The sequence below is a fragment of the Schistocerca serialis genome, chromosome 7 (assembly GCF_023864345.2).
Source record: "Schistocerca serialis cubense isolate TAMUIC-IGC-003099 chromosome 7, iqSchSeri2.2, whole genome shotgun sequence".
NCBI lineage: Eukaryota > Metazoa > Arthropoda > Insecta > Orthoptera > Acrididae > Schistocerca > Schistocerca serialis.
The window spans coordinates 187512638-187539116 of record NC_064644.1 but is presented as its reverse complement, the minus strand read 5'-3'; the positions used below and the strand labels follow the sequence as shown (position 1 = coordinate 187539116).

The window sequence follows — 26479 nt, the reverse complement described above, 5'->3', positions numbered from 1 at the left end:
ACCAGCTTTAAATAAATACTCTAGGAATATGCTACAATCCCTTATATATGGTCACATAGGGATTGTGAGGATAAGATTAGAATAATTACTGCAAGCACAATGGCATTCAGACAGCAATTCTTCCCACACGGCGTATGTGAATGGAACAGGAAGAAACCCAATAACTCTTACAATAGGACATACCCTCTGCTGTGCACCTCACAGTGCTTTGCAGAATATAGATGTAGATGCAGAATTGTACCAGGCTGCTTCCTCTTCACCTCTGAATAACTACTGCAGTCTACATCCATACTGACAATTCCTTAATATTACAGGATTTATCCTACTGTCCACGTGTCAGTCTTGTACAAGACTACATTCCAGATAGATACCTTCAGAAAAGGCTTAATAACACTTAAATTTATGTTAGATGGCAACAAATTCCTCTTTTTCAGAAATGCTTTCCTTGCAATGGCCAGTTTTCATTTTATATCCTCCCTACTTTGGCTACCATTAGTTGTTTTGCTGCCCAAATTGCAAAATTCATCTACTACTTTTAGTGTCTCTTTTCTTAATGTAATTTCCCTCAGATTATTTGATGTAATTCAAATACATTCCATTAGCCTTGTTTTGCTTTTGGTCATCTTATAGCCTCTTTTCAAGACTGTATCCAATGTGTTATATGCTCTTCTAAGTTTTTGTTTCTTCTCCCTGAACTTTGATTCCTTCTCCCATTTTTTTTTAGATTTCCTTTGTTGCTTATGCAAAGTAGAGATTGAATGATTTTGGTGATACACTACAGCCCTTTTTCATTCCAACTTGTTTTCAAGTTCTTTGACTCTTTGTAACTGCAGTCTGGTTTCTCTGCAAGTTGCAAATAACCATTAGTTCCCTTTATTTAATCCCTGCTGCCTCATAATCATCATCGTCTTGGACAGTTTCCAGCCTCTAGCCGGGTCTGTATAGAACATTGGCTTCTCCATCATCTTCCGCCTTGTCACCGTCTCTCTGTCTTCACCTTGGTCCACTCTTCTCCTTTCTTCTGGATGCATTCCTCTACTCCTTTCAGCCATTTGTCTCTCAGTCTTCCTCTTGGTCTCTTTCCTTCCAATTTCATCTCGTGTATCCTCCTGGGTATCCTCTTCTCCTCCATTCTCTTAAAGTGTCCATATCATCTCAGCCTTGTTTTCTCTATCTCCTCCTGTAATGGTTTCACCTTCATTAACTCTCTGATCCTCTCATTCCTTAACCTGTCTATGTTTGTCCCTCCAATAATATTTCTCAAGAATTTCATCTCACTAGCTTGAATATTGCTTTTCTCTCTTCCTTTCATAACCCAGGTTTCTGATGCATATTTCAGGATCAGGACATAGTATGACTGGTATATAACCTTTTTACTGATTTGGGGGTACATCCTTGCTCCATATCAGTCTTCTGACACACTTCCAAATGCTTCTGCTTTTCTCCCCCACTCGTTTATTTCTCTGTCATTTTTTCCATCTTCCTATATCAGGCTTCCTAGGTACTTGAAACTCTCCACTCTCCTAAATTGTTCCCCACCAATTGTTATTCCAGTTGTTCCTCTCTCCTTCTTTCTTGTTGTGATAATCATCTCACTCTTACTTATACTAAATTTCATCCCATATTCTTGTACTTTTCGTTCAAGCCATGTTGCTCTTCTCTCATTCTTCTTTCTAATCTTGCCCAAATTCATGATTCCAAAATTTTCTCAAAAATCTTTATACAGTCACTCATTAAAGTTATCCCCTGATAGTTCTTGCACTCTTTCCTATTTCCCTTCTTAAAGATTGGGTCAATTATTCCCCTTTTCCAGTCTTCTGGGATCATCTTCTGTCTCCACACAATTTTCATTACTCGATATAGCCATTGTGTCCCCACCTCTCCTGCTGCTCTCACCTTCTCTACACTTAGCTCATCCAGACCTGGTGACTTCCCTCCCTTCATCTTTCCCAATGCCTCTTCCACTTTTCCCCATGTAAGGTCTTTTTCTATTTGCTGCTCCTCCTCTTTTTTCTCCTCGTCTTGTTCCTCCTCATCCAGGTCTCCATTTGGGTTCAGGAGTTTTTCAAAATACACCTTCCACGTATTCTTGAGTTCCTCCATATTCTCCACATCTTGTCCACATTTATTCACCATTTGAGCATAATCTGTCATACCGTTCTTCCCCTTACTTTTAATCATCCCATATTACACCTTTTTCTGAACCTTCACTATCCTCCGTCATTCTGGTCCACTGTTCCATCCACTTTATTCTTTCCTCTGCCACCTCTCTTTTTGCGTATTTCTTTCTTGCCTGACATTCTTCTCTTGTCTCTACTGTTCTCTTCTGGAACCATACCATAAAGGCTCTATTCTTCTTCTGTACTATATCCTTTGTTTTATCATTCCACCAGGGTGTTTCTTTCCATCTCCTTTTGTTGCTTGTCCTCCCATGTATTGCTTCTGCTGCACTTATTAATGTTCGCTTGAATCTACCCCATTCCTCTTCTACCATTTTTGGTTCATCCTTTGCAATGCTTTCCTTTACTACTAGTAGGTACTGTAGCCTGCTTTCTTCCTCCTTCAACTTCCATACCTTCATACGTCTTTCCTAGTTTTCTGTACCTTTAATATCCTTAGTCCCTCTCAGGTTCATTACTAGCAAACGGTTGTTGCTATCCAAGGCCTCTGATGGTATTACCTTAATGTCAATGATGATCCTATTCATCTCACTATCGTACATGAAGTAATAAACTATCAACTTTCTCTTTAAGACTTGACTGTACTCTCTTCCTGAACCAAGAGTTCCCAACCAGCAAGCCATTCCTTTGACAGAACTCCAATAGTCTTTCACCTTCCTCATTTCGACAGCCCCAACCCTCTGGTCCAAGCACATTTTCACAGCCTTGTCTTTCTCTTCCAACGTGTGCGTTTAAATTCCGCATTACTACCATATTCTTTGTTCCCATCTGCTTCTGCATTTCCCTTTCAAACTCTTGCTTCCCCTAAGAAGTGCAACCCACCAGCTGCGCATACACTTGTATTACCTCTATGGTTCTGCCCTTGAGTCATATTTTGGTCTTCATCATCCTATCACTTATTCTCTTCACTTCCACTTTTAATCCATCTCTTACTACTATCGCAACTCCATTTCTCCTTCCCTCCTCATTTCCACTCCAGTACAATCGGTAGCCTTTCCTCACTTCTTTCCTTCCTTCTCCTTTCCATCTCATTTCAGCTAACACCAATAGGTCTAACTTCTTTATTTCCATCATGTCTACCATCTCTTCCACCTTTCCGGTCAATGTTTGTGTATTTAATGTTCCAAATCTTAGTCCTTGTTTGTAGCCAGTTCATTGTTGATTAAATCCATCCTTTCCAAGGCCCGTCCTATTTTTGAAAGCAGAAATCATAATCCACTACTGGCTTGCTGGACCTATCATAGCTTCACCGGAGCCCCGATATCTGTCACTTTTCAGGGTTCCTGTAGGAGCTTCACTGCTACCATAGCAGTCCCGGGGCACACACTGTACCTCGCTTCTACAGGCAATCTCCTACTTCACGCCATTGCCCATCTCCCACGACTAGGACGAGGGGTTGGACCTACATAATTAAAAAAGTGCATCCCTGTCAACACTGTAAAAAAAACTTTCTATATGTCTACAAATATTATAAATTATATAGTTTTGCCTCTCTTTAACCTAACCTATCTTCTGAGATAAGTCGAAAAGTCTTCCTCTTAAGCAGCTTCTACAAGTTTTTTTTCCCATTCTACTGTGAATAATTTGTTTCAAATATTTTGCTAACATGAGTTAGTTCAGTAAAAGTCATTCCTGTTGACACTTGCTTTCTTTGGAACTGGAACTATTACATTCTTCTTGTAATCTGAGGGTATTTTGCCCGTCGTGTATAGCTTGCTCATTAGATGGAATAGTTTTGTCATGGCTGGCTCTCCCAAGGATTTTTTCAAGTCTTATTTGTGTGAATATCTTAAGTTGGGCCCCACACAAGCAGTTTTTCCAGAATCCATGCTGATTCTTTTTCGGTCTTGTGATTTGTGACTCCATGCCTGATTGGTATGTTTCTTTTTAGATCTGTATCTTTTTTTACTTTGCATCTTATGTGTTATGATCTAATTAGAATTCAAAAGTGTTTTAGTACTGTTACCTTTCCTAGAGTTTCTTTATTGTGTGGTAAAACACACCCAGTTTCATTGTGAGCCCTATTTGCTCCTCACCAAATTATTGTTGTATTAGATTAAAGCTAAAAGGAGGACAAACATGCTTCTCTTTTCTGCAGGTAGTACTAACAGGTGACCACTTTAATTTCTGGACCATGTCGAAAGTTTTCCATTGAAGAAATTTCTTTATTTTTTGTAATTCTTTTGAATTAAAATCCCCTGTTATCATAGTATACTATGTTAATATAAGAATTTCTTACTGTCCCGGTACTGATGATATCATGAATAATATACCTTTGTTTTGTGAAAGATATACCATGAGAGTAACTTCTTTTTGTTTCTAATGTGTAGATTGCAATTTTCATTTTCATATTTTGAATAAAGATAGTATGAGTTTGAAAATTTGCATTTGCGTTTATATGTGTGTGAATGTTTTCAGAAGGGAAGATCAGATCGAAGAATGCAACATTTAAGCCGAAGAAAAAGTCAACCAACCTCATTAACAAAGATTTGAAGAAATGGAAACCAAAGAGTAAAGTTGGAAGGATTGTTTTAAAAAACTTGCCATTTAAGGTATTTCATAACAGTATTATAGCTTTTGTGACAAGTCATGTAAACTATTTTGTTGCTGCCTGTAACAAGCAGTCAGTTTCTGTTTCTTTTTCAATGATGCAGACTATTAACTATAGTAGAGTATTAATTATTGTAGAGTATGATTGTGCTATTGCGTTGATTTATACACTATTGAATTTATAACCAGGATACAATCTGTCACATTAATTGTAACAAAATGAAACTTGTGGTTTCATAGCAGTGAGTTGAAGTAGTTGCTTAAATCCACACTGTAGCGGCACCACCGTTTAGGATACGGAAAGTTAGTTTTGTGCAATATTCAGAGCACGAGATACAGCCAGGTGTGGCCGGATTGCAGTAAGTTACGCATACCAGCAGTTGCAAAGGCAAATAGATTCCACAGGGGTGTAGAACTGCCAGAGAGGGCACACACAGCAGTTGCCATGGTGCAAGTCACAGGCAGAAGAGGGCCACTGGCCAACCTAAGTGTTATGCGTACATGACGCGAACCGTGTGCTTGGCAAAACAGAGGCGCACAGCCAAGTATAAATAGGTGTCATTTTCTAACGAGATTCATTCAAGTGTGGCAGCTCTCCTGGACGGTGAGGTGTGTCACACCGCCGGGCTACACGCAGCAACAGATGGGGCAACATTGTCTCAGTCCACAGCAGGTCATTAGTTCAACGCTCTGAGGCCGACGCAGAGTCTGCTTCGAATATCACACAAAACTAGCTTCCCCTATCTTAAACGGTGGTGCCGCTACAATCCTTTTTCTTACACAATCACATACAAAAGCAATACTGAAGTCACTGCATATAACTAATTTATGCTGCTTCCTATAAAGTGAACAAAAACCCTCTCTAGCTTGAACAGAAATGCTCTGAAGTCAGAGTTGAGGACCTATAAACAACAACAATTAGAAGTTTAGTTTCACTAAATTCAACTGCCCTTGCACAACATTCAGTACCTGTTCAATGCAGTGCCGTGATACACCTAGGGACTCAAATGGAATACTGTTTTTTATGTACATGACCACTCCCCCCATTCTGCTAAGAACTCCTTGAAAAACAGCCAGCTAATCTGTATCCTGGTAAAGGAAGCCTCTGAATTGTCAAATTATTTAAGTGGTAATCTGATAAACCAATAACGTCAGAGTCAATATCTATAAGCATTTATCCCTAATACCTCTTATGTTTTGATGAAATATGCTAATTCCTTCTCTATTTGGATACCTGCCCTCCTCTGAAGGTGATCCCTTTGTTACAGCAATTTCCTTTAAGCAAGAATACCTATCAGCTGTCTGGACCACTTCAGCAAAGAATCCCTTCTCTGGCTAATACCCAGTCACTCATCTTATTTCTTAAATGCTACCTGAACCATGGAATCAACCCCATTGACCTAACTATAAAAATTCTTTTCTATGGATCCCACCACTCTTATCACAATGACCTTCACCTTTTCAGATTCTGCCAGACCATTTCCCTCACAAACCTGGTGCTGCAAAAACACATTTCCATGGCATAGGTTTCCCAGAACTACCTCTGCTCCCTCCGCAAGATACTTCTTCCGTGCAATATCTAGTTCATATATCACATCTCTGAAACTGAATCCCTTGCTCTCCAGCACCAGCATTCCTGATACCACCTCCGTAGTAAGTTATCCAACCTGATGATACCCTGCTGTTGCCACTATCCAACCCCTGTACTTCCCACAGTGTATCTCCTCGTCAACCCCTCATAATGCCCAGACCCTGCCTAGCTGACCTTTACAACTTTCCGCACTCATCCCCCAAAACTCCCTACAACACTACACCAAATCTAGAGCCAAAATGATCTGGGAACACCATTGTTAATCTTTCCACCAAAAACCGCAGCCTGGCAGGAGTCTCAGTCCTATCTAAAGGTCTCAGCTTCAGTCCTACACCCAAATTGACCTATTCTCCCTCTTCCAATTCCAGCAATGAAAACACTTGTCCCAAGCCAACTTGATCTCAGCATGTTATAGTCTTAGGTGGAGATTTCAGTTTACCAGATATAGACTGGGACACTCAGATGTCTAGAATGGGTGCCAGGACAGAGCATCGAGTGACATTATACTGAGTGCACTGTCCGAAAATTACCTCGAGCAATTAAACAGAGAACCGACTCGTGGAGATAACATCTTGGACCTACTGATAACAAACAGACCCAAACTTTTCGACTCTGTAAGTGCAGAACAGGGAATCGGTGATCATAAGGCCATTGCAGCATCCCTGAATATGGAAGTAAATAGGAATATAAAAAAAGGGAGGAAGGTTTATCTGTTTAGCAAGAGTAATAGGAGGCAGATTTCAGACTACCTAACAGATCAAAATGAAAATTTCTGTTTCGACACTGACAATGTTGAGTGTTTATGGAGAAAGTTCAAGGCAATCGTAAAATGCATTTTAGACAGATACTTGCTGAGTAAAACTGTGAGGGATGGGAAAAACCCACCGTGGTTCAACAAAAAAGTTAGGAAACTACTGCGAAAGCAAAGAGAGCTTCACTGCAAGTTTAAACGCAGCCAAAACCTCTCAGACAAACAGAAGCTAAACGATGTCAAAGTTAGCGTAAGGAGGGCTATGCGTGAAGCGTTCTGTGAATTCTATGTACCGACTTGACAGAAAATCCTAGGAAGTTCTGGTCTTATGTTAAATCAGTAAGTGGCTCGAAACAGCATATCCAGACACTGGGATGATGATGGCATTGAAACAGAGGATGACACACGTAAAGTTGAAATACTAAACACCTTTTTCCAAAGCTGTTTCACAGAGGAAGACCGCACTGCAGTTCCTTCTCTAAATCCTCGCACAAACGAAAAAATGGCTGACATTGAAATGAGTGTCCCAGGAATAGAAAAGCAACTGGAATCACTCAACAGAGGAAAGTCCACTGGACCTGACGGGATACCAATTCGATTCTACACAGAGTACGCGAAAGAAATTGCCCCCCTTCTAACAGCCGTGTACCACAAGTCTCTAGAGGAACGGAAGGTTCCAAATGATTGGAAAAGAGCACAGGTAGTCCCAGTCTTCAAGAAGGGTCATCGAGCAGATGCGCAAAACTATAGACGTATATCTCTGACATTGGTCTGTTGTAGAATTTTAGAACATGTTTTTTGCTCTCGTATCATGTCATTTCTGGAAACCCAGAATCTACTCTGTAGAAATCAACATGGATTCCCGAAACAGCGATCGTGTGAGACCCAACTCGCTTTATTTGTTCATGAGACCTAGAAAATATTAGATACAGGCTCCCAGGTAGATGCCATTGTTCTTGACTTCCAGAAGACGTTCGATACAGTTCCGCACTGTCACCTGATAAACAAAGTAAGAGCCTACGGAATATCAAACCAGCTGTGTGGCTGGATTGAAGAGTTTGTAGCAAACAGAACACAGCATGTTGTTCTCAATGGAGAGATGTCTACAGACGTTAAAGTAACCTCTGGCGTGCCACAGGGGAGTGTTATGGGACTATTGCTTTTCACAATATATATAAATGACCTGGTAGATAGTGTCGGAAGTTCCATGCGGCTTTTCGCGGATGACGCTGTAGTATACAGAGAAGTTGCAGCATTAGAAAATTGTAGCGAAATGCAGGAAGATCTGCAGTGGATGGGCACTTGGTGCAGGGAGTGGCAACTGACCCTTAACATAGACAAAGGTAAAGTATTGCGAATACATAGAAAGAAGGATCCTTTATTGTATGATTATATGATAGCGGAACAAACACTGGTAGCAGTTACGTCTGTAAAATATCTGCGAGTATGCGTGCGGAATGATTTGAAGTGGAATTACCATATAAAATTAATTGTTGGTAAGGAGGGTGCCAGGTTTCGATTCATTGGGAGAGTCCTTAGAAAATGTAGTCCATCAACAAAGGAGGTGGCTTACAAAACACTCGTTCGACCTACACTTGAGTATTGCTCATCATTGTGGGATCCGTACCAAGTCGGGTTGACAGAGGAGATAGAGAAGATCCAAAGAAGAGCAGCGCACTTCGTCACAGGGTTATTTGGTAAGCGTGATAGCGTTATGGAGATGTTTAGCAAACTCAAGTGGCAGACTCTGCAAGAGAGGCACTCTGCATCGCGGTGTAGCTTGCTGTCCAGGTTTTGAGAGGGTGCGTTTCTGGATGAGGTATCAAATATATTGCTTCCCCCTACTTATCCCTCCCAAGGAGATCACGAATGTAAAATTAGAGAGATTCAAGCGCGCGCAGGGGCTTTCCAGCAGTCGATCTTCCCGCAAACCATACGCGACTGGAACAGGAAAGCGAGGTAATGACAGTGGCACGTAAAGTGCCCTCTGCCACACACCGTTGGGTGGCTTGCGGAGTATAGATGTAGATGTAGATGTAGATGTAGAATCCCAACACTGAAACCTGGCTCTCCCAGTTTGTTCCACCATCCAACCGTGATCCTCTCACCTAACGATCCCCTGTTGCCATCCAGGGATTTATTACCTTCTCAACATCTTTCCCAAAGTCCCTTCCTAAGAACACTAAACCTTCAGCAGAAGAAAAGACAGCCGTACACAACCTCAGAACAGATACTCAACTAAAGGCAAAGGTTCCATTGCTGTATTTATGAACTACAGTGACTATCTAGGGGATATCTTTCCTAGGTGTCTGACTCCTCCAACTATAAATTCAGCAAGAGTGATCCCATCCCAAAAGTCCACCCTAACTTCCAGTCCCAGCTTAAAATGCTAGGCCTTTCCAGAACCTCTCCCCTGAAGCTATTTCCTTCCTCTTCCCGATGACACCGCACACATGCACATTCTAGATGCCCCCCCCCCCCCCCCTTCAAAAAAAAAAAAAAAAAAAAAAAAAAACTGCTAACCCAACAATCCTGGACACCCTATTGTCGTTAGGTATTGTGCTTCCTCTGACAGAAATTTGGCCGTCAGTGACAAAACCTACAATCAGTTGCCCAGGATCTAGCGTTGTACATTAATCATACAATGTAAGCTTTCACGGGCGGTATTGTCTTCACTTAAAACTTTCGAGCTGATAGGCCGTGGTCGAAGTATAAAACTCTCTCCTGACGTTTCGTCTCCGACTGTGGGAGACATCCTCGGAGGTAAAGCGGCGAACTGCAGTTTTATACTTCGACCACGGCCTATCAGCCCGGAAGTTTTAAGTGAAGTTGTACATTAATGATACCAACCACTTCCTCTACTGACTCTCCACCATCCCTGCCTGTTTACCTCCTGGATCCCTACTTATCACTGTTGATGCCATTTTCTTATACTACGTCACCACTCATCCCAGTGAGCTTATGATATTCAACACTACTGCTCCTAATATACTTCAGGCTTTAAGCCCACTACCTCATTTTTCATATTCCTTATCAACTTTATCCAAACACACAACTCCCTTTTATTTGAAGGGAAGGTGTGCAGACAAATCTGTGACACAGCCATGGCCATCTGCATGGCACCTTCCTATGCTGACCTGTTTATGGGCCATCCCGTAAGAAACCCTCCTAATCTCCCAAAATCCTAAACTCCCGGTCTACTTCAAAATCATTGTTGATATATTCATGACCTGGAACCAGGACCAAGACATTCTTTTCTCATTTCTTCACAACTTCAACACCTTCTCTCATGTCTGATTCACCTAGTCCTCCTTAATCGAGTGTGCCAACTAAGTAGATGTTGACCTCCTCCTCTCTGATGGCTCTGTCCACACCTCTGTCACCATTAAACCCACCAACCGCCAAAAGTACACGTATTTCAACTGCTGCCATACCTTCCACACCAAAAAATCCCTCCAATACAGCCTGGCCACCTGTGGACGGCATATCTGCATTGGTAAGCACTCCCTTGCCAACCATGCTGAAGATCTCACAAAGGTCTTCACAGACAGGCACTACCCCCCCCCCCCCTCCCCATTGCCCCTCCCCCCAGGCCTAGTCTGCAAACAGATTTCCTGTGCCATATCCCACACACACCCAAGCATCCCACCACCCCTGAGAACTTGCTACAAAGAAGTGTCCCCTTTGCCACCAATTGCCACCTTAGACTGGAACAAATTCTTCATAAAGCACTGATTACCTATCATCATGCCCTGAAATGAGGAACATCCTACTAGGATGCTTCTCTAACTGCCTAAAGTGGTTTCCCATCACCCACCCAACCTCCATAATGCCCTAGTCCATTCCTATGCTACTTCCAATCCCAGCCCCTTGGCACAGGGATCATATCCCCGTGGAAGACCCAGGTGCAAGATCTGCCCAATTGACCCACCCAGCATTTCCTATTCCAGTTATTTCACATGCTTGCCGAACCCCATGAGAGGCTGAGCCAGCTGTGAAAGCAGCTATGTTATATACCAGCTGTGATGCAGTTTTCTATATGGGTGTGACTACCAACTAGCTGTTCACCAGGATGAATAACCATTGCCAAACTGTGGCCAAGAGCAAAGTGGACCATCCTGTTGCACAACATGCAGCCGAACATAACATGCTTGAGTTTAATGTCGGCTTCACGACCTGGGCATCTGGATCCTCCACTTTGCCACCAACTTTTCTGAGCCACACAGGTGGGAGTTATCCCTACAACACAGTTTCTGCTCCCAAAATTATCCTGCCATTAGCCTACGATAACCTACTGTCACCACAGGCTCCACCCAGCAGTTTCCAACCCCTCTGTCCTATTATCTCCTCCCAGTTCATGTCCTCTCATCCTCAGTGTGCTCTTTTTGTGCAAAAGCATCCCCCAGTCTTTTCCTCATTTGCTCCTCTCCTTCTCCGCTACACATTTGCCCCCCCCCCCCCCCTCCCTTCCCCGCAATCTCATAATGCTGTCTTTTAGTCTCTCCATGCTCCACCAGACAGCTATCTTCCCTCTCCCCACCTGTACTGTGCTATCCCTCCTCCTTCCCTGCCCCATTCCTGATTGCTGCTTTTGTTCAACCTAGCTGTTGCAGTCTGGCTGGAGCAGCTGGAGATAGCGGACATGCGTGCAGGTGGTGTGCCTGCTTGTGTGAATGTGTGTGTATGTGTGTGTGTGTTTTCCTTTCTTTTCTGAAAAGGGCTTTGACGGAAAGTGTAGTGTGTAACAGTTTTCTCATCATGCCAGTCTGCAGTTCGTCCAGAATGCCAGTGCCCCTATTGTAAATTTTATTCGGTGGAATGAGCATACTTTACAGAATACCTCCGTCAAAAGATGCAGTGTCACAACAGAAAAACTTCATCAGTTTATGAGAATCAAGGGAATTTCAGTTCAACGACGTACCTGTGAGCCTCACATACCGTATTTACTCAAATCTAAGCCGCACTAGAATCTAAGCCGCACCTGAAAAATGAGACTCGAAATGAAGGAAAAAAATTTTTCCCGAATCTAAGCCGCACCTCTGAAATTTGAGACTCGAAATTCAAATCGAAACAAAGTTGCTCCATTGTAATATGAGACACAATTTAGGTCGAATGAATGATGATACAGCTACAGTAGTTTGGTTCGAGTCGTAAGCTTAGCAGTTAAGCTTTACCAGGTAGCCATTGCTATGCGTCAGGTGCTCCGTCCGTATTTATACGGGTACTCATCCTTTTCCGCGTACTTCGTCTGGTTTGAATTGATTACTTATTTTTCTTTGATCTGATAAGTTCCGTTCTCTTTGTTATAAGTGTTTACGTCACTTTAAGCTGAAAATGCATTACTGTACTGTGTCATGCATTGTTTGTCGCATTCTGATAATGAGTGTTTACGACCTGTTGCCACTCGCGGCATGGCTTGCTTTTGTGCACGCTACCACCGCTTACAATTTAAAAAAAAAGAAAAAAAGAGAGGAATCGTCTCATTAGTGAAACAATGACAAGAGACTGCTGTGTTATTACTTACACTGCTGCTTTCTTTGATAATGATCAACAAGAACCAAATAATAGACAGCGTATGATAAAAGATGTTCTGAATGAGAGTTTAGCGAAAATTTTTCTCCGTTTGAAAATCTTTGCAGACGCCTCTTTAGTACATTACATTCTGCACTGAAATTAGAGTCATCTTAGATTTAAAAATCTAGTCAATTGCCGTGCTTCATTTTTGACTGTATCACTATTTGGCATAAGAATAATACGAATATAAACATGACATGATATGTACATTCTTCTGCGTTTGCTGTTGTCTCACTCTAGTTTCGTAGTTTATTAGGCAGACAGGATTTAAATGAGTTAGCAGCAAACACGAAAGAATACATGGCAAAATGTTTATATTGGTATTATTCTTATGGTGAAGGGAATACTGCATGGAATTCACAATTCATAAAAGTTCCTATAAGGAACCATCTTTTCTCACAGGTAGGAAAAAACAGTCTTGCCAGTCGGATTTTCATAGTACATTGAAATGGTGCTACATTCGAAGATGGACAATACGGAATTTGTATTTACTTCGTTGCATAATGTATGAAAATGCAGTGGTCAAAACTCGAGGCGGAGAAAAAAGCTGGTCTGCCACCTTTTTTTTTTTTAATATATTTACTGACGGAGAGGGCTCGGCGCCAGTATTTATCTTTGTGCCTGCAAAGCATGCCTGTGTAGCGCTACATATATTCAATTGCAGAAGTTTGTTGTGGCGGCACCTACCAACATTTTTCAGAACTTCCGCTTAATTTGCACTCGATTCTAAGCCGCAGGCGGTTTTTTGTATTACAAAAACCGGAAAAAAAGTGCGGCTTAGATTCGAGTAAATACGGTAGTTAGAACAAGTGCCGGTGACAGGATTTCTTGTGAAATTTTTCTGGAACCCTTATCCAAAAATTTACCTTGAGCAATTGAAGAATCATCTTGTGATGTTAACCTTTTACATCTTAACTTTTCATATGTGTGTGTGTGTGTGTGTGTGTGTGTGTGTGTGTGTGTGTGTGTGTGTCTCTCTTCTTATGTGCGCCTATCGATGACTAAGTGCTTCTGCTTTTTTGTGAGTGGTCACCTATAATCCAAAAGTATTTTTATATAGTGCTGGCTTTCATGGCCAATACTTGCATCCGTGGTGAATTTTGTTAAATGGGCATTAGGCCTTGTCTAAGGCATGTTTCTTTGTCTAAAGTTCCACCTTGTAAAACTGATGATGTCTACTGCATTAGGAAACAATGTGTTAGGCATAGAAACATGCCTTAGACCAAAATCTGCTGCTCATAAGAAATGAGCATCCGAACACATGAGGATTGTGATAGAGAAGGCGAATGATCGTCTTATTGGGAGAATTTTGGGAAAGTGTGGTTCATCTATAGTGGCGAACATGAACGATTGGCTTCAGTCTATTGTGAGAATTTTAGGAAAATGTGGTTCATCTGTAAAGGAGATTGCATATAGGATGCTAGTGCGACCTATTCTTGAGTACTGCTCGAGTATTTGGGATTCGGACCAGGTTGGATTAAAGAAAGACACTGAAGTAATTCAGAGGTGATCTGCTAGATTTGTTACTGTTAGGTTTGAACAACACTCAAGTATTATGGAGATGCTTCTGGAAATCAAATGGGAGTCCCTGGAGGGATGGAAACATTGTTTTCAAGGAACACTATTGAGAAAATTTAGAGAACCTGCTTTTGGAGCTGACTGCAGAATGATTCTACTGCCACCAACATATATTTTGTGTAATGATCTCGGATAGGTTGGTCCGAACTCCGAAGATGGGAACTTGCTCTTCAATATATCCTCTCTTCCCGTTATCCACCAGGCCTCAATCTCCGCTAATTTCAAGTTGCCGCCACTCATACCTCACCTGTCATCCAACAACATATTTGCCTCTGCACTTCTGCCTCAACTGACATCTCTGCCCAAACTCTTTGTCTTTAAATATGTCTGCTTGTGTCTGTATATGTGTGGATGGATATGTGTGTGTGTGCGAGTGTATACCCGTCCTTTTTTCCCCCTAAGGTAAGTCTTTCCGCTCCCGGGATTGGAATGACTCCTTACCCTCTCCCTTAAAACCCACATCCTTTCGTCTTTCCCTCTCCTTCCCTCTTTCCTGATGAGGCAACAGTTTGTTGCGAAAGCTTGAATTTTGTGTGTATGTTTGTGTGTATGTTTGTGTTTGTTGGTGTGTCTGTTGACCTGCCAGCACTTTCATTTGGTAAGTCACATCATCTTTGTTTTTAGATATATATTTCCTACGTGGAATGTTTCCCTCTATTATAACCAGAGAGAGAGAGAGAGAGAGAGAGAGAGAGAGAGAGAGAGAGAGAGAGAGAGAAACATAATAGTGTTTGTGTGGCGAACATCTGTATCTTTTACATATTTCAGTAACAGTGATGTTGATTATGCTTACAAATAAGCTAAAGAATAGTAGTCAGCATTAGTGAAAAATAAAAGTTGTATTATTCAGCTTTTGCATTTGTGTGAATAGATGTATCAGCGTGATTGCTAAAGATATGTATCACATTCTTCAATTATTTGTATCGATCTGTTACGTTACATAGATGGTCTGTGAGCATAATAGTGGGGAATGACATCAAAAAGGAGTATGACAGAGAGAGACTGAAATACTAAATTCCTTGTTCCAAAATTTTTTCATTGAGTAAGATCATTCTCCAGTTCCTCCTCTAAACTGCCTTGTGACCAGCAGAATGACAGATGTTGAAATAAATGATCAAGGAACAGAAAACAAACTAAAATTGCTCAAGGAAATGCGATTGAACCTGAAAGGATACCTAAATGTTTCAAAGTAGAGTATGTGACGGAACTTGCTCCTTGACTAACAGCAGTGCACTGTAGGTTGCTATAAGAGCAAGCCATTCCCAGTGAATGGAAAAACATGTAAGCCACTCCCGTTTTCAAGGAGGGTTGTTGAACAGGCGACAAAACTATAGGCCTATATTGCTGATGTTGCTATGTTACACAGTTTTGGAACATGTTTTATCCTCTCTTAGTATGACATTTCTTGAGACTGAAAATCTCCTCTGTAGGAATCAACATGGATTCTGCTCACCCCACCCACCCCATATTATGTCATTATAAGATTGTAGACAGTCACTGAAAGTATCTGCATCCATAAATTATCCGGTAGTATGCATAGAGGGCAATTTAAAGTGAAACAACATAAAACTATTTGAGACTGAGCTTCATTGGAAGAATTCTCAGGAAGTGTACTCAATCCATGAAGAAGGCAGCTTACAAACCCTCATTTGATCAATAATTGAGCATTGCTCGTCAGTCTGGGATTTCTACCATATTCATTTGATAGAGGAAACAGGGATGACCAGATGAAAAGCAGCATGGTCTGTCACATGTTCAGTTAATAAATGCAAGAGCATAATGGAGGTGCTAAACGAACACCAGTGGTAGATATTACAATATAGGTGTTGTGCATCACACTGTGGTTTGCTGTTAAAATTCTGAGAGCGTACATTTGTAGAAGAGTCAAGCAATGTATTGCTTCCTCCTATGTATATCACATTAAAGACCATGGAGATCTAATCGGAGAAATTTGAGCTCACATGGAGACTTCCGACAATTGCTCTTCCTCTTGAGCCGTTCTGACCAGTTCCAGTGGAAGATTATAAAATAGTCATTTTTCACAAGGAAGGTTATTGATGTTGATTTTCTGAGATGCATTTTACAAGAAGAGTCTAGCAGCTTATTACTGCTTCACACGTTCTTCTCATGATGTTACTGTGACGAAAATTGTGTAGAGGTTTACTGGCAGTTTCTTCCTGGTAACGGTTTGTCAGCGTGATCACGTGACATTTGCCAGTGGAGCAGGAAAGAGGAAAATAATAGTGGACCGTAAAGTAGCCTTTGCCGTATGTTGTAATGTGGCTTTCAGAGTATTTATGTAGATCTAGACATTTATTACAAATGTTTGTTACACTCAGAAAATCCAGCAGTAACAGTATATATTTCATTGCTTTCCAGGCATCCAGAGAAGATATACAGAAACTTCTACTTGCATATGGTGACCTTAGAGAAGTGAAACTACTTGAGAGACCAGATGGTTCTCCAGTAGGGTGTGGATTTGTACAGTTCACAAGGAAAGAAAGTGCAGAAAAAGCAATTAAAATGTGTAATAACTTAGATTTTATGGGTGAGTGTGTAAGAGACTTCTCATATTTACAATTTTTTTGATTTTTTTGTGTTTGAGCTCCAGGATATTTTGAAAAAAAAAGATTGGTTTATCTTACTTGTGTCACATACAATGTGTGTTTATTTTACAGTTATTTTGTAACCAACAAATTATAATCCTACTAGACTTCTAAAATATTTTAAAATTTATGTCTGATTAGCCCTTAATGGCTACAAACTCGCCTAATTGCAGTAGCAAAAACATGTTGTGTTTGTGTTTTGGAAGAGCAGTATGTGAATTCTGGTTTATCAACTTTATCTAGATACTGACATGTACAGAAAAAGAATCAACTGTGGTCATAATTAAAAGAGGAATGTGACAGTGATTTGTTGCAATCAAGGTGGATAACACACCTTGACTGCAAAAAATCAGTGCCATATTTCTCTTTTAATTCTCTGGCCATTGGCACAAGGAATATTGTTATGGAAAGATGTGCTGTCTATAATCATTGGAGAGAAAGGTGATGGTGCTTAGAATCGCCGAAGTTGGAACAAATATTCAGTTTAGGTATGGAGGGATGGAAGTTGCCAATCATTGGCCTGCAGAAATGAATGGAAAGACAAGGCACCTCACCTTTAGCCCTACACCCAAATTTAACCATGCTGGACTTGTCAAAGATATAGTCTCCTTCTCCTAATCCCTGCAGTGGAAGCACTTCTTTGCCACCAATCCCTCCAACTGTAACTACCCTAATTCCAACATTGAACCCTGCCTCTTCCAGTTAATACCAGCATCCAACTGTGATCCACCGCCCCATGTAACTGCCCACTGGAATTCCTTACCTCCAACTTCGCCTCACCATCCTTCCCCAGGTCCCTTCCTCAGGACACCAACTTTTCAGTAGAAGAAAGAACTGCCATGCATGACCTCAAAATGAATCCATAGCTAACTATCCTACCTGCAGACAAAGGTTCCACCACTGTTATGAATCGCAGTGACTACCTGGCAGCAGGCCTCCGCCAATTATCTGGCTCCTCTACCTATAAACTCTGCCTGAGTGAGCCCATCCTAGAAGGCCAACACAACCTCCAGTCCCCGCTTAAAGCCATAGGTCCTTCCCAGAGCCTCTCCCATGAATCTTGTTTCCCTCCTCACCACTGTGACATCCCGCACACCCATCTTCTACATGCTCCCCTAAATCCACAAACCCGACAATTGTGGACACCCACTGTGCTGGTTGTTGTGCCCCCACTGAAAGAATTTAACCCTCATTGGCCAACACCTCCAACCACTTGCCTGCAATGTAGCCTCCCACATCACAACAACAAGTTCCTTCACCAACTCTCCACCATCCCCACCCCTTTACCTGCTGGATCTCTACTCGTCACTGTTGATGCCCCTCCCTATACACCAACATCCCTCATGCCCATGGTCTTACTGCTATTAAACACTACCTTTCCCAACGTCTTTCAGACTCCAAACCAACTACCTCATTCCTCATACACCTTACTAATTTTATCCTAACCCACAGCTACTTCTCCTTTAAAGGGGATGTGTTCAAACAAATCCACAGCACAGCCATGGGCACATGCATGGCACCCTCCTATGACAACCTTTTTATGGGCCTTCTACAGCAGACCTTCCTACCCTCCAAAAACACCAAACTTCTTGTCTGATTCAGGTTAATTGATGAGATCTTCATGATCTGGACTAAGATCCAAGACAACCTTTCTTCATTCCTTCACAACCTCAACACCTTTTCTCTTCACATGGTCCTTCTCAACATTCCTAGATGTTGACCACCTCCTCTCTGATGGCTCCAACCACACCTCTGTCCGCATTAAACCCACCAACCACCAATAGTACTTGCATTTTGGCAGCTGTCACCTCTTTCACACCAAAAAAATCTCTCCTATACAGCTTGGCCAGCTGGGGATGGCGAATCTGCAGTGACAAAAACTCCATTGCTCAGTACGTTGAGGATCTCACCAAGGCCTTCACAGACAGGCACTATCCCCCTGGCCTAGTCCGCAAACAGATCTCTCACACCATTTCCCCTCATAACCCCAATCCTCCCACCACCGCCAGGAACCAGCCACAAAGGGGTGTCCCCATCATCACCCAGTACCACCCTAGACTGGAACAAATGAACCACATCCTTTGCCAGGGCATTGATTACTTATCATCATACCCTGAAATGAGGGACATTCTACCCGAGATAGTTCCTACCCCTCCTAATGTGGTGTTCCATCACCCACCCAACCTCCACAACATCCTAGTCCATCCCTATGCCATTCCGAATCCCAACCCCTTGCCACAAGGGTCATACCCTTGGGAAGACCCAGGTGTAAAACCTGCCCAATCCACCCACCCAGCACTTCCTATTCCAATCCTTTCACAGGCTTACCTAACCCATCAGAGGCTGAGCCACCTGTGAAAGCAGCTGTGCTATATATCAGTTGTGATGCAATTATTGCACAGCTTTCTATATTGGTATGACTACCAACCAGCTGTCCACCAGGATGAACGGCCAACACCAACCTGTGGCCAAGAGCAAAGTAGACCAACATGTTACACAACATGCAGCTGAACATAACACACTTGATTTTTATGGCTGATTCACTACCTGAGCTGTCTGGATCCTTCCTTCTACCACCAGCTTTTCCAAACTGCACAGATGGGAGTTATCCTTACAATGCATTCTCTGCTCCTATAATTATTCTGGTCTCAACCTACAGTAACATGCTGTCCCCACACTCTCTACCCAACAGTTTCCACTGCCTCTGCCCTATCATTCCTCCCCATTCTCATTTCCCACCCTGTTTATTTTCCACCCTCTGCCAACACATCCGTCTTGTCTTTCACCACTCCTCTCATTTTTTACTCCTTTTTTCCCCACCTCCCTGCCTTACAACCTCCTGGTGCTGCGCCTTTTGGTATTCTAGTGCCTGCACAGTCCACCAGACAGCACTCATGTTTCTCCCCACCCATACACTACTATGCCTTCTCCTTCCCTGCCCTCTCCAGACTGCTGCTTGCATCCCACATGATAGTTGCATTCTGGCCCAAAATGCTGGAGTTGGCAGTGATATATGAGGTGTGCTTGCTTGTGTGTGTGAATGCTGTGTGTGTGCTTTTGCTGATGAAGGCTGTGGCGAAAAGCTTTATGTAAGAGTCTTTTAATTGTGCCTGTCTGCAACTTAACGTGTCTTCTTTACAGTAAGTAGCAATCTGTCTTTTTCTGCAGTGTTAGTACAATTACTGCTGCAGACATTCATATTACTTGTCTTCACACTGCATATACAGCATAATTGCTCGTATCTGGTCAAGTACTACTGAGCATTGAATTTCTTTACCTTGAATTTCTTTTTCCTGCACACACCTTGTTTTTGGGGAGGTGAGTCTGGCTGATAGAAGTCTTTGCCCTGATGCTCACCCTGGTACCCACAAGTAAATGGCAGGAAAAGCAAGGGACTGATGACCATGACATAGCAGTTTGGTGCCTTCCCCCTCTTTAAACCAATCAGGAAAAGCAATGATGGGGCAAAATCATCTTTGTCACCAATATCAAATAGTAGCTTTTTACAGCTATTATTTGCAGGCTTCTCTCCTATAATTTTATTAATTCAATAGCATTAATATTTAGCTGTGATTAATTTATACTTCTCACTGTTTGGTGAATGACAGTGCCCATAACATCCTATTAAACTATATACTGGCATTGGTTGTTCACAAGCTTGACAAATGTGTTCATTTTCTATTATGTCAAGCATTTGAATCAACAGTCCATCAGTTTACCAGTTGAAATGCCCCCTCTGTTGCCAGCATAACGTGTGTTCCATAAGTTCACGTGCATGTTGCATCACCCAGATTTCTTCTCCCATCATGAGCTGCAACTCACGGCCTGGCACAGGCAGCCAGAGTCAGTGTGTGTGTGTGTGTGTGTGTGTGTGTGTGTGTGTGTGTGTGTGTGTATGGTTCTTGTTAGGTAAGTAGGCATGGGGAAGATTTTTATTACTCTATTCTTGCCATGGTTCAGAGTCCTTATTCGTCTGTAGGTTTCCTATAACTTGCTGGATAAGTCAGTTCAAAGGCCAGAGGAAGACAAAGGCATCCCACTCCCTATAATATCATGTGAGGTATTCATATCAGCCTGTGGGGTGTTTACATCTCTATCTTCACTGTCAAGAAGTGACAAGGTGATTGATATATCACCCTTTCACGACCTCACAGTAAAGTATCAAGCACAAGCTGCAGGAATGTTTCAGTCCATTTTCTTGTTCCTTATTCTCTAAATAATATTTGTCATGGTGAGAAAAATGTTTATGAATATGGCAAATCGTTTATTATCTCTTTGAATCGATGCAAATAATCAAACATTGTGCCTTGTTTTTTTGGAACAGTATAAGCATTTAAAACAGTTCAAACTCCCTTAACACTCACTCATATGGATTTGCTTTTGTGTAGAATTTGGGAATGAGAATCTGTGTACTGATTGTTTCATTGAGAAATCTTTTCCATTTGTCGCCTCTGAACTGATGTGTATTGTGTGACAGTAGGTTTCCAGGCTTGTCAATCTTCATCAGATAATCTTTATGAATATGCTCGATAATAGACATCTCACTTTACCTATTAAGGAATTTGCTTTGAGTACTTTGAAGTGACAGTGTACAGCAATAACATATAATTTATGCCTCCCTGATCTGTTGGTAGGCATCCATGAATATTGACTGCTACAGTTGTTCGTGGAATAAGACGTCATGCAGTGACTTAGTAAGATTGTTTCTTCACATATAACGAATGTTTTTATCACATTCTATAACATGTGTCTTATTCCAGGAAAATATCAATATCCATTCAATTTGTTTCCACACTTCATCACACCAGATTGTCCCCATTGTCTTCAAGATTAATTTTTGAAAAGGGTAGTTTGCTACTCATGATATAGTGAAGATGCTGAGTTGCAGACAGGCACAACAAAAAGACTGCTAAACAACTAAGCTTTTGGCTTTGGTCCTCACGGTGTGTTGTAATCCTCTTGTGCCTGGTTCTAGGCCTGTTAACATGCAGACGGTGAATCTCTCAGTAGCATATTGTATAGATCAGTGTGAAAATTTCACAGTTTTTGAAATCTCCACCTGTGATTTCCCTTGCTCATGCAAAAGCTTTATCTGTGGTCGCTTTTCTAAATTAAGTTCGTTTCTTGTAGGCACAGTGCCGCAGTATCACCAATGTTACAGTTTTAAACAGGAAAAGAGCACTAGATTAGTGATATGTGTCCGCAACAAGTGGATGTAGCGAACTGATTAGTACACACAAAAACTTTCAAATGATGAATTATGTGACACAAGATATTTTATTGGCGGCTTAGAGGTGGATTATTGTTTCTGCTGACAAACTACTTTTTAAACGTAAGGGTTTATTTTTTACTGTTACAGATAATGCACAATTGCAAAATTTGTAGGATGCGCAATACTTTGGTCAAGGGTGTATTACACTTAAGCCAGTGACTGTATCCATTGTCACAAAAAGTGTGGCACCTCCATTTGTAATTGGGACAGCTTACTGCCTTATACCTATGGTTTCTGACTTAGAGCTTCTTTTAGATTCTTTAGTGGACAACTTCCGAAGTTTATGTTTCACTCAACAGCCTTAGTGACTGTGCTCACCAGATGCATGGGCCTCTTCTTGGGTGTGACTGGTTTTTTTTTTATCATTCATACAACTTGCTGTCTGGCATCTCCTGCTCTTATTGTTTTGTCACTAGGAACATTATGACATCTGCATTCCATTTGGTAGCTATCTCTCTCCACCAGTCATAATATATCGTATTCTCCTGTTTGGCAGTCACAAGCTTCAATTCTCACCTCTGTCTGCAATAGAGATCTCATGAACGAACACATAAGGACAGTAGTGGGAAAGTTGAATGGTCGACTTCGGTTTATTGGGACAAGTTTAGGAAAGTGTAGCTCACCTACAAAAGAGACTTCTTGTAGAACACTAATGCAACCAATTCTTGACTACTGCTGGAGAGTTTGGAATACTTACCAGCTCGAAGAAAGACCTCGAAACAGTTCAGACTTGTGCTGCTAGATGTGTTACCAGTGGGTTTGACCAACATGTGAGTGCGGTAATTTAAATGGGAATCTGTGGAGGGAAGCCGATGTTCTTTTCGTGAAACAGTATTGAGAAAGATTACAGAAGGGACACTTGCAACAGAATACAGAAAAGTCCTAATGCCACCAACATACATCTAGCATAAGGACCTTGAAGACAAGGTAAGAGAAATAAGAGCTCATAGAGAAGCACGTAAACAGACATTTTTCTGCCTCTGCATTTGTAGGTGCCATATGATGGCTTGTGGAGTATCTATGCAGATGTAGATGGCACGTAACTTCTTTGTTTGTATCCAGTTTTGTGAGCTAACATACATGATTTATGTCCAGTATGTATGCTTTTATCTTTTTTTCACCAAATTTAATCTGTTGGTTACTGCCAGAAATATCATGTGAATTTCTGTCTGAATGGTAATCGACTTCTCTTTGATTTTTTAGGTATTACATGTTTTTTAAAATTTGCATTATACTGCTGTAATAAATCATGGTTCTGGTGCTTTACTCTGTTTAAGTATTTTTCAATGTAAAGTGCCTCATATGCATTTATAAGCTTCCAGATTTAAAACTACTTTCCATACCTTTTCCTATATCTTTCTGACCAATATTTTACCAAGAAGATGTGCGAGAAATCCTCATAGGTTTCAAATCGGTCAGTTACATCCGTGGCCAATAAGGTGCAATCACCCTGTGTGTATTTTCTGTCCATTGCCCCAAATTCATGGTAGCAGTGATAAGAACCGCTGGGTGCAGTTCTCTTATGATAGTAAATGATCTAAAATGATTTTTTTGAATTGTGATGTCTTTGGCTCAAAGCCATTCCCTGTGTTAGTGGTTCAATTCAGATAATTTTATGAAGACAGAAACTACTACTGCACTCTTGCCACAAAAGAGACTGCAAGGAAACTGGCAGAGTAAAGTCAATGAAAACATATGCATTTGTAATAAGGGCTATGTGTGAAGTCTACAGTAATTTTCACAGTCATGTGTTGGTGAAAGATCTGTCAGAAAATCTTTGGAAATTGTGGTTATACGTAAAGTCAGTGATGAGATGCAAACCTGCCATTCTATCTTTTATGGATCCATCTGGTTTTGAAACTGAAGACAGTAGAAAGTAGAAATTTTAAATTACACATTTAAAAAGGTATTCAAGCATGAATATACTGCTGTATCGGTGTATTACAACATCACATATGAGTCAATGATATCGATATAAAAACTATCAGTATCGCAAAACAGTTAACTGCTTAAATCGAATGAGGCACCAAGCTCCATAGAATTCCAGTTACATTTTACATTGAATACACAGACTTAACTCCTTTTGTATCTATCTTTATCCAGAATTTGCAGAACGAATAGTCCCGCATGACTGAAAAAAAGTGCATGCCACTCCTGGTTGCAAAAAGGGTGAAATATCGGATGCATAGGATTTCAAACCTGTATCACTAAACCCATCTGTTGCAGGAGCCTAGAGCGTATTTTAATCTCAAATGGTATGTTGTTCATGGAGTAAAATGAGTTTCTTTCAAAGGATCAATACGATTCAGGAAAATACACAGCTTGCTTTATTCATACACAACATCCTGCAAACAATAGATGGAGATGAACAGGTAGATTGTGTCTTCCTAGATTTCTAAAAGGCATTTAACGCTGTCTAACATTGTCTACTACTAATCAAGGTATGAGAATATGAAGTATCTTTGCAAATATGGATTGGCTCAATGAAAATTAGTTAATAGAACCCATCTTGCTTTATTGGATGGCAAATGTCCCACAGAAACAAACATAATGTTGGGTCTGCCCCAATGAAGTGCAATAAGACTGCTAAATGTTCTCAGTATGCATAAGTATTTCATCAGGTAGGATCAGCAGCACAATAAGGTTGTTTGTGTAACATGTTGTTGTCAATAGGAAATTTTTGATGTTGGACAGTAGTAAGGAAGTGCTGAAAGTCTTGGACAAAATTTCAGGAGGAATTTGGGTTTTCTGTGATTGTCCTGGTTCATTAAGGCAAAGCCAAGGATGGCTTCTAAATCAAGGCCACAGCTGGCCACCTGTCCTATCCTCATAAACTACAGTACCTGTTGTATCCTCATAAAACTTGTTATGTGTATGGGGGGCTTATGTTTTGCCTTATCAATATGCATTTTATAAATTTTACAAATCCTATATCATTGTGAGATGATCCTTGGATGAATAAAGATTAATAAACAAGTAATATAAAAATTCGAATCTGTCACTTTCAGATGGACACTTGCAAAAGGACACACACATTTGGACCCCACAGCCATTATGAATCAAGACACAAAGAAATGACTGACATTAGCTGTCAATAGGCATTGATTAAATCACTGGGGAAAGTTGAAAATTTATGCTGGACTGGGAGTCGAAGCGGACTCTCCTGCTTACTAGGCAGATGCACTAACCATGGCACCATCTGGACACAGTGGTCATTGCAGCTACTTGGACTACCCTAATGTGCCTTCTGTCAGGTCCAAATTCTCAACTGATCCAAACACTACTGATGTAGTGCCCCTTGCCCATTATCCTCATTAATCATGCCATTTCCCATAAGAGTTCAAGTGTGGTGTGCATCTGCACTGAAGTGATCTATTGGTCATCCTCACCTTAATTATGTATGTGTTCTTTGTTCTTTTGGGCATGCCTGAAAGAACAGACACATTTTGATACTGTAGTCACTATGAATCAATACACAAAGAAATGACTGACATTAGTTGCTTGTTGGAATTGATTAAATCAATAGGGAAAGTTGAAAATTTATGCTGGACAGGGATTCGAACCCGGGTCTCTGGCTTACTAGCGAGATGCATGTCGAACACTGCACCACCTGGACACAGTGATCTTTACAACTACATGGACTACTCTAGTACGCCTTGCGTCAGGCCCGAATCCTCAACTTATCCACACCTATACTTTCTTTGTGTCTTGACACATTCGTAGTGGCTGTGGGATCAAAGAGTGTCTGTTCTTTCGGTCATGTCTGAAAGAACATATAAATAATTAAGGTGAGGATGACCAATTGATCACTTCAGTGCAGATGTGCACCATGCTCGAACTCTTATGGAAATCAGTGAAATGCTGCGAGTAATGAGGACAGTGGGCAAAGGGTGCTACGTTAGTAGTGTATGGATAAGTTGAAAACCTGGGTCTGACGGGAGGCGTGCAAGGGTAGTCCGTGCAGCAGCGGTGACCATTGTGTCTAGATGGCACTGTGGTCAGCACAACTGCCTTGTAAACAGCAGACCCAGATTCAAATCCTGGCCTAGCAAAAATTTTCAACGTTCTCCATTTATTTAAAGAGTGCCCACTAACAACTGATGTCAGTCCTTTGTGACTTGATCAGTACAGTAAACAACCTGTATCTTTTGATGGTCAGAGAACTACTAACACTTCCTTTGATTCATATTACAGAGTTGGTTTATAATGAATAATTATTTATTATCATTTTTACAGTAAGGGCCATGCACAATCATGATGAAGTGGTTGTTAAAGCACTGCAAAGGCCTTCCTCAAATGATAAAGATGATACTACATTGTCTTGTTTTTATCAACTCAAAATAAAACAAAGAAAACCACATTTGCACAAATACAGGA

The 26479-nt window shown here is 41.2% G+C and overlaps 1 protein-coding gene across 1 annotated transcript in view; it reads left to right on the top strand.

The window, feature by feature from the left end:
- LOC126412452 (RNA-binding protein 28) overlaps positions 1-26479 on the top strand; it is a 119393-nt gene that overhangs the window by 7243 nt on the left and 85671 nt on the right. Inside the window, exons 2-3 of the mRNA XM_050082060.1 lie at positions 4599-4732; positions 16604-16772. Coding sequence (XP_049938017.1) covers positions 4599-4732; positions 16604-16772 — 303 coding nt within the window. The remainder of the gene's footprint in view (positions 1-4598; positions 4733-16603; positions 16773-26479) is intronic.